This window comes from Ischnura elegans, chromosome 1 (assembly GCF_921293095.1).
Source record: "Ischnura elegans chromosome 1, ioIscEleg1.1, whole genome shotgun sequence".
Classification (NCBI taxonomy): Eukaryota; Metazoa; Arthropoda; class Insecta; order Odonata; family Coenagrionidae; genus Ischnura; species Ischnura elegans.
The window spans coordinates 65,385,502-65,404,329 of NC_060246.1; the positions used below are offsets into that span (position 1 = coordinate 65,385,502).

The 18,828-nt window shown below is 35.4% G+C and overlaps 1 protein-coding gene across 2 annotated transcripts in view; it reads left to right on the forward strand.

Annotated features, from left to right (window-relative positions):
• LOC124162364 (ran-binding protein 10) overlaps positions 1 to 18,218 on the forward strand; it is a 66,366-nt gene extending 48,148 nt beyond the window's left edge. The window contains exons 8-10 of one of the 2 annotated variants that reach the window (XM_046538878.1): positions 4,000 to 4,334; positions 6,216 to 6,327; positions 15,454 to 18,218. In XM_046538878.1, the coding sequence (XP_046394834.1) occupies positions 4,000 to 4,334; positions 6,216 to 6,327; positions 15,454 to 15,587 (581 nt within the window). In that variant the 3' untranslated portion in view covers positions 15,588 to 18,218. The remainder of the gene's footprint in view (positions 1 to 3,999; positions 4,335 to 6,215; positions 6,328 to 15,453) is intronic. The other variant, XM_046538886.1, reaches the window with a different exon arrangement.
• The last annotated feature ends 610 nt before the right edge of the window (positions 18,219 to 18,828 follow it).

The following is an 18,828-nucleotide window of genomic DNA, read 5'->3' on the forward strand; positions in this document are numbered from 1 at the left end:
CAAAATAATAGGAAACCACCCTATTATTTGTGATACATGAGTGCATGGTGAATGGGAAATAAATGGGTTGCCTCTGCTTTTGAAATGGTGGATAAGTTGATAACTATTTACTAAAGTAACTAATGTGTATCTCATCCATATATTTTGAGATAAAAATTTTTGCTCTTCTGCTAGGAAACTAATGGTATCACTTGTTGAAAATAAAGACATAGGGTTAAAGTGTGGGTGAATTTTCAAATTTTGTTTTTCAAATAAAAAGAATTAATGAGTCATGCGTAAAAGCAAACTTGGGTGTTAAAATTAGGTTGGGAAAAATGAAATCCATTATTTTGTCAGTTGATGGCTGTAATTATCGATATCTCGTAAAGTATCTATCAGACGATTTCAAATTTAAGCTCATTGTCAAGGTGACATTTCATTCTAAATAAATTCATTTGCTGTTCATTGTTTGTTCCATTCAGTTCCTAGTTACAGGCTGTTAAAAATGGAGGTCTACAACGAGAAAATTTTATATATATATTTTTTTTTATTAAGGTGAAAATGCAATTCAGGCGGCTGAAATTTTGAATGGTGGTGTTATTATGATCCCCATACTTAAACAGCCAATTTCGAGCAATTTTGGTTTCATCGATTCTGTTCAGGAATTTTTTATGTTAAAGATGCACCTTGCATGGGCCGGCCCATCATCAAAAATGTCGATAATATCGCAGAAATAATTACAGAAGAGGTATTATGTTCCATCAGGACAACGCAAGGTCACACACATTTTTAGTGACTCACCAGAAACTTCGGGAGCTTGGCTGGAAAGGTTTAATAATACATCCACCAATAGTCCAGACCAGGCACCAAGCTATTACATACCATCTATTTCTAGCATTGCAAACCTTCCTGAGTGTTAAGAAATTGGCATCAAGAGAAGATAGAGGAAAACAGATACTATAGTTTTTCTCCAAAAAATGCCACTTCACTGAGAGATGCACTTTGAAGCTACCATTAAAATGGCAACAAATTATCGAACAAAACGGTGTATATTTGACCTAAATCGGAAGCCAAATTTGACCAAAACGTCCGAAGCTTGTTAAATAATGTCCTGAAGTTCATGCAAAGATAATGGATTTCTTTTTCCCCTACCTAATTATTTAAACATAATTTTGTCCTCTAAATTTTCAAGATCCATTGAAATAAAGTATTTTGCTTTTGAATAATATTAAATATTTCGATAATGACAGCTGGTAATGTAGTATAGGTGTGTCTGTCATTAATAAAATCTCATTGTATTTCCTTGACAATTTATCTGATCGAGCTGAAGAATTTGAAAAATAATGTCAGTCTTAATAATAAAAAAAGGAAGGTTTTTAAATGCATGGTGACAGGAGATGATGAAAACAGGAGAAACTCACATGATAACTACATACTCAATGGCAAAATGCTACAAATAAGTGGCAGACAGAATGCTTTCCCATTGATATGTTGCCATGTGCTGGTGCCAAGGATGGTGAGCAAAATTTGGCTTTCTGTTGGTGTATTCACTTCATATAGACAGCTGATGCAATTATACCTTAACTAGCTCAGATTTTTGCACAGTACAATTCCTTGATGTCCGTGGGTTAATGTAAGTTCACATCAATACTAAATAAGCATTGTGTAAATCTTTACCTGGAACCCACCAGTTGTTCTAGAAAAATTATTATAATGACTACATTCAATATTACCCTCAAACTATGGCCATCACTGAGGAAATATTAAGTAACCTTGAACCTTGAAAAAAGGTTACCTCTCCGATTAAGCTCAAGCATTTTCATCAGAAATTCAGCTGCACGTTCTTGACTGGATACCCCTTGGAAAGCAGTGCTCTGAAGAGTTCTATTAAAAACTGCTTTCACAACTATTTATCTCAAATTTATTCAAGGCTCCCACACAACTGTGAGAACCTTAAAACAGTGAATAAGCCGTGAATTTCATCTTACAACCTTAAAAATCTCTCAAACTTGATTGTATAACTACGATTGACAGTGCAAAAGAAAAATCGACTTGTCAATTATGTTTAAAGGTCAGTCATGTGCAGACACTGTCCATCCATTTATCTACACACGTATATTCTAAGTGCAATTATTTGTCTGTGTGCCATGACAACACAATGACCTTAAACCTATGATTGGACAACACTTTGACCTTAACACTAGAACTACCGATGGAGTCATTTTGACTCCTTGCGATTTTTATTTCTCTGCCCTGACTAAAATTTTCCGAATTCTGACCTGAAATTCCGTGACTTTTATTCATTTTTGACCCAAAATGAGGCTTAGCGATTTAAATAGTTCTAGAAAATAAAATAATACACGTTTTTCAAAAAAATCGCGAGGAGTCAAAATGACTCCATCTGTAGTTCTAGTGTTTAGACTTAACCAGAGCCCGGAAGACTGGTAACCAAAGTGTTCATAGCCCTGGCGGAAATTCAGACACTTCCATATCTCCCTGCCACCCTGCTCCCATTATTTTCCCACTCACAACCTTAAGCCGGCCCTGAATTTTGTTAATGATAGGTGACGTCATCGGAGATATTTTTGATGTCATATTAGATACTTTCATTGCTGCGTTTGCATTCTAGGTATCTGTCGCGTTTTTGTTTTTAGTTAACGTGCAGCCAGTGATTGTTAAGTGATCAATATTTCTCCCTAAAATGGCATGCCAACAGACTGTGAATTTGATGATATTAACCTTAAGGCTGTGGGAATGTTTTTAAACATTTTGTATTTTTGGGATGGTCAGGGGAGTTAAGCTGCAGCAATGATCCCTACAGCTTGGAAAAGTGCTCTCAGGCTCTACCCAGGTAGCAATAAAAATTTTGGGAAACAGAAGAAGGTGGTCGAGCAATGGTCAAATGTTTAAAAACGTTTTTCTGCAGTCAGCGCACAAAACTTATAAAAGCGTTCCCACAGTCTAAGGGTTAAGACTGAAAACCTGGAAACAAGTGTGAATTTTATAATTTAGTGAGAGTGGGAATCCTGTTTTTGAAATGGGGCATAAATAAACATATCTCCTCCACACTTAGGCTTAGGTCTTCTATGAATCTTGAAAAAAAAATCAAAAATCAACAAGCTGTAGTTATTGCATGGTTGATGAGGATGATGTTATTTTTGTATTTGTTTCTGCCTGTCTTTACCTGATTTGTTATTTTTAACAAAATTTGAAGGCTGAACTCTGCAGTTACTTGTGAGATTTATTGTGTTATTTTATACTGTTTTCATAATATCCTGTTGAAAATCATTATTGCTTTTGTAAATTTAGCTATGAGACAGGAATACTTAAATTAATTGAAAACTTGGACCAATTACCAATGCCAGGAACAGAACTGTAATTTGAGAAAACAAAAAATCGAACCAACCCATCCTTTATTGATCAAAACATTGGTATTTAATCTATAAATAAATGCTAGGTGGGACTAGGTAGTCAAAATATATCTGTTAATGTGTATCTTCTTTCGTTTCCTTTTCATCGCCTTTTTTCTGTTAATGGCTGGTGTCCTAACACATACTCTTTAAGGCAGTTTGCAGAGTAATATGTTGATGTGGATGAATTGTATTGATGACAGAATGACTAAGGCTTTGATGGATGGCCAACATCATTAAAGTTGCTTTTGTTTTTCATATATTATAAATTTCAATGAGTTACAATGAGCTACAGCACTAACTTGTATAAAATGCACTCAATGCCTCACATACTAGTTTTGGACTAAAGAAATATGACAAAAAATGCCTATATATTTCTAAATGTGGGAAGTACCCACTTGGGTGGGTGCTTCCCTCAATGGATGGTCATCTACCTGTGTATGGTCATTGTTCTTGTATATTCAATGTGTACTTTTTGTGCGTGACATTTGTCTATGCATGAAAATATGAGGTTTAGGCAGTCTTGTCTTATCAAAAATTTGTGTATGCATCTACGAATTTTTGCATTTGAATGTGTTCCTAACTGTCCCTAAAACGATTTTTGTCTTTGCAGAAGTGGATCAGGCGCCTCCTGCTCCACAAGGGCCTACCTCGCCAGCGTCTACCACCTCATCCTCATCGTCCACCTCGTCTTCGTCATCCTCATCTTCTCCTTCCTCGCCTGCTTCTCCCCTAGGTGGGGGCATGATGGGAGTGACCGGAGGATGTGCTGGGGGCAGTGAAGGAGATGGGGCTAACGATGGCTCAAAAGCCGAAAGGAGATTATGTGGAGGAAGTCGTCTCGCTGTTGAAAGGATGCTGGAATTTGGGCGAGAGTTGTATAACATGAGTTTACGACTCAGGAGGGAAGATGGGAAGAGTGAAACTAATAAGAAGATGTTGCAGGTTTGTTTGAACCCTAAAAATGTGTTCAGGTATGGTGGATAACAAGATGTAGATTAGGGAAAGTGACTTCTGGGAAACTTCTGCAGAGTTTTCATTCAATCAGTAATTTATTTAAGATAAGGGTTTAGGTCTAAATTTTACTATTCAGTTACCCAGTAGAGGTAGGGTCACCAAATTGTTTTCCAAGGTAGGCGTGATTTGCCAATCCAAGCAAGTGAAGTACATATAAATCTTACTAATTCCAAAATTATTGCATGAAAGGTGCTTATGTTGTCTATTCACCTGGAAGAGAATTGACAAATACAGGAATGCTCTGAAATTATTCTGTAGCAGGTTGGCAAACCTCAGTAATGGACATCTTTGTCGAGTGAACCATTGAATTTGAAAAAATTTTAATTATCCAGAACTCAAAATGGGTGGTATTTTACAGAATTTTATAGAACATGGTCAGTTTGTTTGTTGTGTTACTGAGCTTTGGACTGGTGGGATTTGTTCACTTGTACGCAAAGCAAATAGTTTCTCAAAATCTAAGTAATCCCATTGCCAAAAGTATACAGTGTTCCTTAACATTTTTATGTCTAATGTAATTTCCCCACAATTAATTATTAACACTTAGTATGCTAAGTTTGTGGTAAATTGTTTGGGAAACACTTGAATTATTTTTCATTGATATTCTATGATTTATTGCCTGATTGAATTCTAATACTGTTTAGTACAGTGAAACCTCGATATAACGACACCCCACGGTGCACTAATAAACACTCGCTATATCGAATTGTCGCTTTACCGGAGGTGGAGCAAATAATAGCCAATATACCTTTTGCAAACAGATATACAGGAACAGGAGTGGTGCGGCGACAGATAAACATCTATCCGATAAACGTAAGCATAAATCCAGACGAAAGGCGATGTTTCTTTGCATCACTAAATGTCCTTACTCAAATAACGACTAACTATTCAAACAATTAATTAGCGCCGCACTGAATAAAAATCATGCAGAGCATTGTTTCGTCAATCATTATATTTATCGAACGACAGTTTACCACATAAATTTGAGACTGAGCACTCCATTAACTTCATTTCTAACAGATCGCTAGCAATTACAGGGGTTAAGGAGTCTTCATGAAAGTCTTCCGGCGGTTAAACCCTCGCTATGGCGAGAGCCAACACCGAAAGGGTCTCGTAAAAACGAATTTTTTAACACGCTTATTATAGGGTCAATTGACGGTGCATCGGCTATCTCTCGTAATAGCGGGTGTGTCGCTATAGCCCGTACTCGCTTTAACGAGGTTCCACTGTAGATTGCTGAGTTTATGCTATTTGTGTTGTTCACACACACAAGTTCATGAAAATCTTATGAAATGAGCATTTTATTAATTTCTTTTATTCCAGCATTCATTTGCCATACTTTGAAATGAGATTATTTTCATTTTTAACTGTTGTCCTCCGCAAAATAAATATTGTATCATTATTACTAACAAGGTGGAATGTAGGTAATCACATTAATCCCATGTCCTCTCTGTAGATGGAACTTTATAATTGTTTAAGCCTATCCAACAAATTTGTGCCTACAGCTTGAAAGCTGAAAATACCCCTAGTATTTTTTTCTTTGATAATAAATTCTAATTATTTGGTTATAGTTTTCCTAGGAATTGATGTGAAATGAAAATTAGCTGTGTTTAAAATCCCACTTGACTCTTAATTTTTCTTTAATCTTTCAATTTTTCTTTTGAAAAGTCATAAGTAATTCCAAGTTCAAACTACCTTGTATATTGGTGTGTGTAAGTTATAGTATTTATTAAATAGGATGATCAGAAATCTTTTCTCACAATAATAATTTTTTATGACTCAAAATTTTTCTTTTTTTTCTTTTATTTTCAGGACGCTTTCAGTCTTCTTGCATACTCAAATCCATGGAGTAGTCCTGTTGGCTGGCAGCTAGATCCAGTTCAACGTGAGCCAGTATGTGCAGCCCTAAACTCAGCTATCTTAGGTATGGAGTTGCATTTGACTTGATTTTTGGGAGTTGCCTCTGACTAGAGTACTATGATGAGTAATCATATTTTTAATCCCGAGAAATCAATGCTTAGCCGTCAGCTATCCCCAAAAATTTAATTCAATATTTATTCCAATCATATGTGATATAATTATATCAATCTTCTCTAATGGTGGCAGCTTCTGTTAGGGAGTGAAGACATCTTACTTACCTACTGTAAGCCTTGGATGATACCAGCAAAGCTATCCTTTATGTATGCATGTAATGGAGAGGAAATTTAGTATTGGAAGTGGTGTTCCATTCTTAGGCTGCGGAAATTTTATCTAAAATAAGCTATCATCGCATAGTAAGGGTCTGAGAGGACAGAAAGCACTGATAGCATAAATTGTCATGTTCGCCATTATCTAAATATGTACAGTGGAAGCTTATTTTAGCGAGTGTTGCTTATGGCAAAAATGATATAGTGTGGTCAAGAAGTCCCTACCTTAGTAAGCACTAGCTTTTAAGTAGTAGATCTCTTCAGAGGGGTGTATAACTAGTTAAATTGGAAGTATAAGGCCACCCATTTTACCGCTAATGTCGAAAATAATAACTCTGAAAGCCGGTGTAGAATGTATATTTTGCCTGTCATTAAACTTAAACGCATCGCATATACAAGGTAGGAAATCACACAGATTTAATTGCTTGGCACAACTTAGCTGAATGACTACCTGGGTTGTGGGCACTTAAATCTTTACCAAAGATGGCTATATTTAAGGCTAGTGTAGCTTTGTGCCAGAGGTAATGGAAAATTATACATTAGTACAAAAATTGCAGCGTGTGAAATAGTACCAGTACTAAAGAAAAGTAGTATTTAAAAGCAAATATGGGCATCCTTCTTTTTCAGATATAAAGAGCTCTTGATAAAACAAGAGCTCGATATAGCAAGTGATTCTCTTTGGATTATGAGCAACTGTTATGATTTCATAATTCTCAATATTCTTGTTTTTAAAGAGCTTCAAAGTTCGCAAAAATTACTAAATTCTTTCGTGCTGCAAGAACTCCCTGTGACGTCAGAATGCAAGTAAGCAGATTCACTCCATGGCAATAACAAAACAGTAACAATGATAATAAACATCTACGATAATAATAAACATCTACGACAATACTGATTCATAACGTGAAGGATGTGTCAAAAACAGTTTTGAATAGTTAAAAAGTTTTTACGGTGTGTATATTATGCAATGGCTTACTCCGACTTCGTAAAGACGCATTCTGGGAACATTGTGGTGGTAGATTAATTCATGGTCGCTTATTTCTTCTCCAGTAATGGAGATTTCTCATCGTGGAGTTCAGAAGCCGCAAAATTGAAATGTAACATAAATTAAATAAACAATCTCGTTCACTAGTAATCTAAAGCTTAGTTTGTATTTCATTTAACTACTGTCAATTACTCATTGCTTTTAATGTGTACTTGGTGCAATATTGGAATATGTAAAGTTAACATTTTGTAGAAATACTATAGATCATATTTTACGCCGATTTACTTAGCATTCCTTAGGTCTGGAAGGGAGACATACAGTGTTTCAGCAGTTTGTTTAGTTCAACTGTTAATAAATTTGAGCGTTTCCATTTTTGGAGCTAAGGTGACACCAGAATATAAAGTGAGAACAATAATCTTATACCGTGGAAATAGCCATAGATGATGAGGATGAAAAAGTAATAAGCGCTTTTCGTCAAGACTGTGCTGCATCTTCCAATATGTATACATTGTTTAAACCTGTCAATAATTGCGGATAAATATTTCACTTGGCTGATGATAAAATAAGCATATAATGCAATGAAAAAAAATATTGCACTGAGGTACATAGATTTCCCAAACTGGGGCAAATAGTCTACTGGCACCAAGTAAACATATTGTTTACTGAACTCTGACGTCATGCTCAGCCAACAGCTCAGATGGGTCATTTGGAGTGCAAGATTACTATATGATTTTCAAAGTGGAATTTTACGAATAATAAGGAGGTTAGAGAAGAGCTGCTTTAATTTTAATTTTCAGCACGAAGGATATTTTTTTTATCCCATAATCATCCAATTTCAGTGGAACTTACCATTGTGTAGAGTTAAAAATATTGCCATTTGTACGTTAACTTATTTCCCACCATTAAAATAAGTTGAGTTGATTTCAAAGAGTTTGCTATAAACTTATAGAGAGAAAAATAAAGGATAGGTTTTCAGCATACACAAAAAAATTTAGAATATCCCTCATTGAAGCCTAAAATGTGGCATAAGTCACAAAAAACCACCCTCAAATGTGAAAACTCTGGCAAGGATGAATGAATTGCTTTGACCTGGACTTCTATTATCATCTTAATCATAATCTTAAGTTTGCATTCCAGTCATGATGAAGAATACCAGGATAGATGATAGAGGCAATTATTTAATCAGTTGTAAGTAGTCTAGTAATTTTTCCCTAACCACCTGGAATATACAATTCTATATATGACGTATAATTTCTCAAGTGTTGCTGCTATTGGCAGTAATGAAAGTTAGCTGTGTGGAGAACTTCTTCCATTACAATACAATAGAATGGTATGTCCCTCTCCATGGTATTGTAATTGCTGGTATTATAGTAATATTCAAATTTTTTAGTAGTCAGCCAATGATGCTCGAGTTGTAACTTGTATAATTGGGAACATTTTTAACTTATTTGCAATTTGGCCTCCTAGATACTATTCTAGTAATATGAGTGTAATGTCAGCTTCAAAGTGTTCCAATCCCATGTTATTTTTGTTTATTACTGTGTTTAATTTATCGTTGTACAGCATACTCCTGATTATCCGTGCTAATGATGGAGAGAGGCAGCACGAATAATCAGAAAACATGAACAATCCAAACTTTCACTTGAATATCATTTAATTCTCATAATTCACATAAATCAAACCATTTAATATCGTTTATGCACATTGTCTGTTATTTTAGATTGCTTTCCGGAATCATTGAGAGCTTTCTTTTCCTGACCTCGATCTTTTTAGTGGCGAAAACGTGATTGTACTCTCATTCCTACTCCTCCGTGTGTTACCTGGTTTCTGATAACCACGCATCCGTGGCTGCAAGGTCACGGATTCGGAAAAGTGGTTTGCACGAATGGTTCAAAACCATTGTGCGACGTCGGAAACAACACTGTCAGGCACCAGGCCGCGTAGTCGCGTCTCGCACAAGTTGTACAGGATGTAACTGCTGCGGGATGAGGATCCATGATCACTGAGCGCGATCGTGCACCGCAATGCTAGGAAAACAGGAACACGGAACTCCCATGAAGGCAACAGGTGTGCAATCATGCCATCGAGCAGCAGTGGTTATAGGAAACCTGGACTTATGGAAAATTGTCTATTCAGGCGAGTGCCCGACTATGACTCATGCTGTCTCTACTTCCACTTCCCTTGCTGCCTTCGCTTCTACTTTTCCCTCTCTCTCCGGTTTGACCTTGACTCGTCGTGGCATAAACATGCCCGAGCGCGACGAAATATCTGGTTCCCTTGGGCCGTATTCAACCGCATGCGAGGCCTCGGCAATAACTGCGTATTTGCGATATGAAATATGCATTTAAAGATCATTTTCCTACTTCATGATTGGTTAACCATTGAAGAATCTTCTAAAATAAATCAAGATTTTTTTCCCGTCGCTGATCGTCGTCAGCACTGCAGACATCCAAGTAGACTTGAAACATTCCTCGTCAGCAAGTAAATAAATCAATTCTATTTTACGAAGGGAATTCTAATAGAAATAATAATTCCGATGTAGCCAAGCATTAAAATGCAAGTATCCTGGTGCTTTTGCGTCAGTTTTTATTTTTTTTTGAAGATCGCGGAAAACATCGAAAACTGTAAAACGCATTCACGGATAGACCGCAGCCGGACAATCGGGAGTCTGCTGTAGTTTGTTATTTTTTCATAATCATAGGTATGCATTGCTTGACTTACTTTTGTCTTCCTTGTTTTTTAATAGTCTTTCAAACAGGTGATGGTGAATATTTTTGTCTTTAAACTTGTATATTGTAACCCACCTTGGTGGGTGGGACTTAGGGAGGGTTTGTTTGGACGCTTCGTCTGGGACCGACGGGTCGTGGGGTGGCAGAAAGGGGAGGTGGGGGGGAATAAAGGGAGGGTAAGAAAGAACAAACTATTCAATTCCCCGCCCAGTTTCTTCCTCATTTTTCACCTAAATGAGTGCTTAATCAGCTCCTACACATTTAATTCTGAAGGCAATTCCCATACTCCCAAGGGAAAAGTATGATCAAGAGGCAGTTCTGTAGTTCAAACTTGTATTATTTAAATTGTTAATTATCTTAAGGCTGATCTTGTTAATGGTATATTTGGTTGGAATAAGAAATAAACCCTGATCTATGTAATTAATTATATTATTATTTTTTTTTTCTTTTCTTGACCTTATTTAATATATAATATGGTATTTCCTGGAGTATAGGTCATTTATACAAAAGTTGGCCGCCAACGTTTCAATTTATTTTCTTAAATCATCTTCAGGGCTATGTTAGAAAAAGTGTGAAACAATATAAAATACAGAGAATAAGATGATACACAATATTTATACATAAAGAAGGAACAATTGGTTTTTTTGTTATATAATACAATATAATTTAAAGAAATATGTATATATAAACATATATATAAGAACAGAATGGAATATACAAAAATTTTGACATACCTCTAAACTTTGAACATATTTATTTATGTTTTGTTTCTAATATTGTGTATCGTCTTATTCTCTGTATTTTATATTGTTCCACACTTTTTCTAAAATAGCCCTGAAGATGATTTAAGAAAATAAATCGAAACATTGGCTGCTAACTTTTGTATAACTGACCTATACTCGAGGATATACCATATTATTTATTAATTATATTTAACGTTCAACTTTATGGCTGTGTGATTTTTTACCTCACATTTTGTTTTGTATTGAAAGGTATTTCTTTTCAGGAGTTTCTTCTCCATTTAATTGATGTCTTATGTAAAAGTTGTGCTCTAAGTATGAAAAAAGTATTTGAAAATATTTTAAATGCATTATCTTTATGACGAGCAGGATTTTTTTTGTTAATGGAATTTTTGGAGGTAGAATGGAGCAACTTTCCTGGTAAGAAACTCAAGGACTATCCTTTAAGTTGAATATTATAGTTAAGGTAAGATAGCAGTTAATGCACATCTTAAGCAAGTACTCAGTAGAAATGAATTTATAACATTGCTTGCTGATATTTTTAGTCACTGTCTATGACATCCAAGCAGTTGCTCATTCTTAGCACCATGTTAAGTGGGTTGAAATGTAAAGGCAACTTCTATGTATGGCTTTGAAGACTCCCTTGTTTCCCATGTGATGAATGAAGTTAGAAATAATTGTGTGCTCTGATTTCTTATATATTCTACCCATTAGTAAAATTATTTGTTTTAGGGAAGGAATTTATTTGATGTAGGTAATTATATTTTGACTTCTTTTGTCATTTCAAAAAGATGAACCAGGCATAGCTGTAGCTAACCAGTTCCCTATTTCTAAGTGCATCACTTCCTTTTAACATAGGCTTTACCATTAGTTGATTTTGTCCTGCATTTCATAAACTTAAGCTCTATTTGTGAGGTTGCTCGAGGTCTTCGATCTATGTCTAGGTCAAACTTGAGTTCATGAAGATATTTTTGCATCTGTGATCTAGTGCTACCCTTATGTTGCAAATACCCACTTCTTACTCAATAAAATTCAATAAATCAGATTCATTTGTGAAAAATTAATGTATGCTCTTGATTACCTTCCAATTTTTTGACAATAATGAAATTTCAAACCTCTCAGGGCCATATTTTAAATCAATGTATGGGAATGCTGTCTTGTTGTTCAGTGTAGGGTCCTTATATATTTTAGCATTTTGTGTATAAATCTAACATTATTGCTGCTCATGACCTTCAAAGAACGAAGACGATGAGGGACAGTAAATTATTGCTACAGTAGAGCTAGGATTATCTGTCCTATTGAAGGGAAGCATGGATAATTCAACTAACAGTTACACAATTGAACAGCAGATAATCAAGGTTCTACTGTATATTTTTTAATACTTAAACTAGGTATAACTTTAATTGTAGTTATTGGTGCTTAACTTTTAGCGGGTATTAAATTATATTTTTAATAATTTTAAATGTTGAAGCCAAGTTGTATAATTGGAGCTCAGCCTTTCTTCCTTCTTTCAGTGTTCTAGCCTTAATGCCAGCTCATTAACAAGAGAAAATTTGAATTGCTGAACTTTTTGTGCAAAACACTGCATGTAGCAAGTGACTGTGTATGCAGTCATTTGCTCAGATGTAAACTTATTTACACCAAGGATGAAATTCACCCTGGAAAAATCATTTTCATTAACTGGGATTCAAAGCATGTAACTATGGTAGTACAACTGGTAGTATACCCGTCTGGCAATAGGGTTGTTCACCATATTTTTTTTATTTAAGAAATCGAAAGATCGTGCTTCAGAAGGAGCAATGACAATAATATTATGCTATTTTCTTCATTGTACATGTTTAGAGAAGGCTTTAAACAGTGACAAATTTTACGTTACGCCAAAAAGCCCTACTTCCATCTTGAATTGGTGTGTGACGTCACAAGCCTGTAGATGCCCTACTGCAGTGTTTGAAGTGGCTCAGCAGGGTTATTCCACTTTTTTTTTAAAGATCTCCAGCGTCTGCCGCCAGATCAGTGTTTAAAGAAAATCAAAATTTATCCTTTAATAAGAGTAATAATATGCAAAATTACCCTTACTTGTACATATTTATTGCTCATCATATCACAAATAGCACTACAATGCACACATTTCACGAGCTGTCTTTTTGATACGTATAATCAGTATATTCCCAATCAACTGATTCAATAAAAAACTTGGCTCACAATAAATATAAAACACTATTATGTAACACTAATAAAACATGACAATCGGTTTTCCAATCACTCTGCACACACAAAAGAATTTGCACTCCTTGAAGTTCGTAAGGATTCTCCACACCTCACTTACCACTCATCACTAACGACTTAGAATCAGTTTACGTTATTTTACATTGACATTACGAAGACAATGAAATGAATAGGCTAAAACAAATTATTAAACTAGCTAAACCAGTTATTGTAACATCAAAAAACTTCGAATTTCACTTTCACTATTACCGTAACCAAAATATGACCAAAACAAACAACAGCGCAACGAAATTCGTGAAATGTAAACACTGACGAATGCTCCAAATGAATTGGCAATAGGTAATAAAATCAAACAGAACTTAGAGGCGAACAAAGGAATGAAAATCAATATACGTTCGATGAATCCTCTAAGTACAACTAGCTCAAATATGAAACATATCCTTCGCAATAGTTAGATACCTTAGATCGAAATGTATAGGGTTGATTGAACCAGCATGGAAGAAATAAATAATTTCGTCGAAGATGTTACATTCACAACTCACTTCACTTGTCGCTTCACTCTTTACTTCATCGTCTATATGCAATCAATTCACTCAGGGGTACATTAAGGGCACACATTTTGTTCACTTGCACTAGCGACAAAATGAAAGTTCACTGCACGTAGGTAGTTTCCTTGCAAATGCAGCTATACAAAACTTTCAATTCCTGTCAACAATTACACCACATACGTTGCCTGCCTAACTTGAAGAATGGATTTTATGTCGCCTTGATCCATCCGGAAGCTTCATGCACAACATAGGCCATTTCAAAATAAGGAATAACCTTGGCAAATGTCCAGTCGGCATGCAGAGTGCTCAGCTTGGCATCGAGCGATCGAGGGTACAGGCCAGCCGTACAGGCTTGTTTCGTCATCACCTCTATTTCAAGATGGCGGACCATTTTTGGCGGCGTTTAAAATTGTTCGAATTTTGATTGCTAATAATTCCATCATTACTTTTTCAACGCATCTGTCATTCATCCCAATCAAAATGAAATTACATCAGAAGTGATATACATTCGTTTTTTTAGACCGTTCTGATAGGCTTGAACAACCCTATTGCTAGATCCAAGTTCAGGGCCTGGCGGAGCCAAATACTTTTTTCCTGGCAAATTTCTCTCATGGTGTAATTAATTGAAATGTTGACATGGAAAATATAGTTAGTCACTGAATGTGAATTTTATAGGAGACGAAAGAAAGAGGTTTGCCAACATTGTGAAGCTAATATTAATGTACAAACTTCGTCAGTCGTAGCAACTGTTATATAGTACCAATTGATTTTCTACCTTGTGCATGCATTAGCATGTACATGTACTTCCTTCTCCATGAATAGACAGAATTTCTATTTTTTCTGACTTACTACCTTCCCCATGTCAACGCTTCAATTGTAGTCAATTGATAGGCCATTTCTCTAATCCTTGGATTTCAATCAATCTTGAATTTGTGTATTCTGTAAGATTTGACTCAATCTTCAAAATTTTGCCTCGTAAAAATGTACATTTTACTATTCCATAGTTATTTTTATTACCCAACCGGTTGCAATACTTAAGTGTCATTTTTCAGGGACGGACTAATTATGAATAAGTACTAAGTACATTTTTTCAAGTGCAGTGGACTTCCACGAAGTTGCAGCCAATGTTCCCTATACAATTTAAAAACTACCCCAACTCATATTTAATTTTAACAATATTTCATTTACAATTTAAAGTTATAAATCTGTACCTCAGAGGTTAAGGACAGTCTGTTTTCTTAATTTCTCAGGACAGTAGGTTCAAGATGTTTTAAAAATTTAACCAGTGATTGGTATGGTTGCTATACCAATTATATGGTGATATAAAAATGTTGTAAACTTCCTATCCAGCCTTCTAGTAATTACTAGTTAAATTTTAAAGCATCTTATAACTGCTCTCCTGAAAAATTAGGAAAACTGACAGAGTGTCCTCTACCTCCAAGGTACAGAAATATAACTCATGGATTTAATATTAAGTGAAGTGCTAATGTAATTAAAAAATTTGTTTCTCATTGTTTTTTTAACCTCTTGTGAAATATAATGTCTGTAAAAGCATGACCCCATATTGCCGGTGTCATTTTGGAGTTTTGTAACAAATCATTTGGTCATGTGCCATTAATTCTTTCCTTTTCCCCAACAGAGTCGAGTAACCTTCCCAGGAGGCCTCCTTTAGAGGTGGCAATGGCCCATGCCCGTGAGCTGGTGCACCTTATGTCTCATTCTGGGCTGGGCTCCTGTGCCTTTGCCAGTGTTGATGATCTCTTGAACCACTGATGCTGTGCTAAATTAATGGTGGCATTAGGCATCTATTTCCTAGCAGTGAAGCAGTGTCGTGATTAGTGGATGAAATGGAGCACCATTATCAGAGTAGAATGACCCCTTTATTGTGGTCTTCTCAAACTGTGACTAAATGCCATTAATGTCCATTGTGAATGTGGCAGTGACTCAAAAAAGATCCACTATAATAGCGATCAGTGTGCTACTGGCTGCTGTGTTGAAATGCTCCAGCCAACTGCACCATTGTTTAACCGTTTAAAGTTGTGACTTTTTCAACGTTCGTTTCCACCCTGCAGGCCTTCAGACTGCACATGAAATTTGAGAGAGTTGGAAGTGAATGGTATCAGCAGCGGCAACCTAGGGTGATTTGAACAATTCTATTCTCTAATTTTTTTGTCTCTCCTCTTGGGCGTGATCTGGCAGTTGAAATCATGGATGACTTGCATTGAGTGAGGTATATTTGAAAAAAAAAATAGTTTCATTGTAACTCCTGCAGAGGGGAACCATCTTAAAAAAAAATTATACCTTGCCACATCAATAGTCCACTTTGTCCAGAAAAAAACTATGGAGTCATCACTGCCACAACAATAGAAGCTCCAGTAACTGATTTAAAGATACAAAAGGCAAAAAAAGATCTATTATGCATGCAAAAGTCCATCAACAAAGATTGCCTCTCTATGTGGAATTCATAGTCTGATAAGTTTGATTAAATGTGGAAGTGATGGCAGCATAATTTATGCTAAGTCTTCCTTCATTCATCGATGAGATGGCCTGAGTTGTCACGCTTTGAGAGAATCTTGTCTTTGGATGGAAGGGTGAAGAAGGGGAGCTCGTGAAGAGTGACCCCTACCCTATCCAGCTAAGGTTGTACATTTGATGCCCTGACCCCCTTCTCTCTGATCGTTGGGCTCACACGTTAGATGCAAGTGGGCAGAGGATATCCCAGGCTATAGTAAATGTTGGATCCGAAAAGAGTAACATTCTGCCATCTTGAGTTTCTTGTTTATTGAAAATGACCTGATGTTTTTCTTGTTATTTAATTTTAACATATTTTTTATATTTGATCTGTAATTATGATTTATCGTCATGTTATTATAGGATGTGTGACGTTTCCCTGTAAAAAAAAACTTGATTGTTTCCATCTTCTTCATTACTGTCCAAGTGATTGGTAAAATTGTGCTGATCAAAGAGTTTGTGTTTAGTATATTGACAACCACATTAATTTGCAATAAGTGCCTACCAAAGATGTCTGTTTTCTAGGCAATATACCGTCATGTCTTGTCAATTCCTCAATTATAATATTAGTGTTGGCATTCTCTAGGCAAGTGTGTCGATAATGTGTTCAACCAAATTATAATTTAAAGGTCATATGTGGGCAACAATAACTTAGTTTTATAAGAAAAGACTTAAAGTTAATACTGCAGCCACATTTGTTCTATATATTTGGAGTTGTAAATCCAATTTGCTTTTGCTCATTTTAGCCAAAATTTAAGTCACCTCCAGGTACACAGTTGTCATTGTAATCTAAAAAGCATTATTTTGTCAGTAATGTATATCAATGTTGATTTTAAAGTATGTCTCTTTAATACTCCTGTCATAATTAAATTTTGAAGAATGTGCCAACTTTATTTCATTTATTTAGTGGTACAAGTCACTAATGCTACTTCTTTATGTTAGGCTTTGAATGTTACTCTTGGCTTTAAGGAGGAGGTATTTAGGTAATAAATTTAATAAAACACAATTGTGTCTTTAAGAGAACTAAAGGAATTATTGGGTTTATTTGGATGGAATAATAGAATGAATGCTTTGTAATAAGTAAAGGAATTATTGTGTATATAAAATGTGCTTGTGTGTGTGGAAAAGGATAATAGTAGTTCTGATTTTTGCCTAAAATTATTTGACCAACTATTAATCAAAGTTACTAAATTGAATTATGTAAGAAGAAGTTACTCCTAATGAAAGTCTCCCTTGTGTTTCTAATTGTCACTCATATGTTTGCCTTCATTGTACCAACGCATGCCTGCAAAAGGATTTGCTCAATTATTAGAATACTTTTTTAAGAACAAGGTAATAACCTTGATTCACTTATTTGCGTTACCAATTGCAATTTTGGTCAAGAACTAGTAGTTTTTCTGTAGCTGTTTAATAAGCTAAATAATTGTTTGAATTTAAATCATTTGTGGAAACCTATCATGTGCATTTGTTGATGGCAGGTGATAGACACTGTCTTTTGCCCTAAAAAGTCACATTTTAAGTAAGGTGAGAGAATATTTTTATATACAAATAATATCTCTTAAATTAATTGAAATGAGTTATGAAATATTATTATCGAGTCTCATTTCCTCTAGTGATAAATTGAGAAAAAGAGCATACCTACTAAAGAGAGCTAGAAAAGAGTACCTATGTAATTGCTGGTTTTCGTTGTATAGCTTGAAATGATGCTTTATGTTTAGTTAAAGAGATCTAATTATTATAAAGTTATAAGATTGATGTGATGTAATCATAACTCTTATATGTTAACATAGTTTTTATTTTATTATAATTGACATTACTTCACCTCCCTTTCAGGGATTTTGTAAAAATGTGTACCCAGAGTGTTTATAAATAATATAATTACAATGAAATGAGTTTTTCCCTCCATCTATTTATGAATAATATCTTAATAATTACCATTTTACAACCCAGTGTTTTTTAACACAGACTCAGCTGTGATGATAATGCTGAGGCATTATCGGTTTCAGTAACAAATAGCATCCGATAGAAAAGTGACCACAATTTTGGGAGTGGTGAAGTGGAGCTCGAATTCAGATCTTAGTACGCGTGGTTTACTTGAAGTAGTGAGCTGAAGTTAAAGCATTTCAAATTCTGCATAAAGGTTGGTCTCGATGATGCTGAAGTGGTGTATCCAAGACTGTGCAGATGGCAGCACGGCACCCTTCTACAATACTCTCAATGACGTCACCCGACCGGTAGCTATGGTAACGAGGCGGGGTCCGTTTCGGAAAGAAATTTTACTATTTAAGTCATCCCCTTCGATGTGAAACAGAATTTTGACGAAGCTTTTCACAAATTATGCAATAATTACTACGTCATGTGCTTCGTGAAAGCAAATGAATGGGCACACGCTTAAAAAATCCGATATGATGAAGACCCTAACGGAAGTGGAGGGTATTTTAATTTTTATACATATTTCGCCAACTTTCTTTATGAATGCTCTTAAAACGTGAGCACATATGAG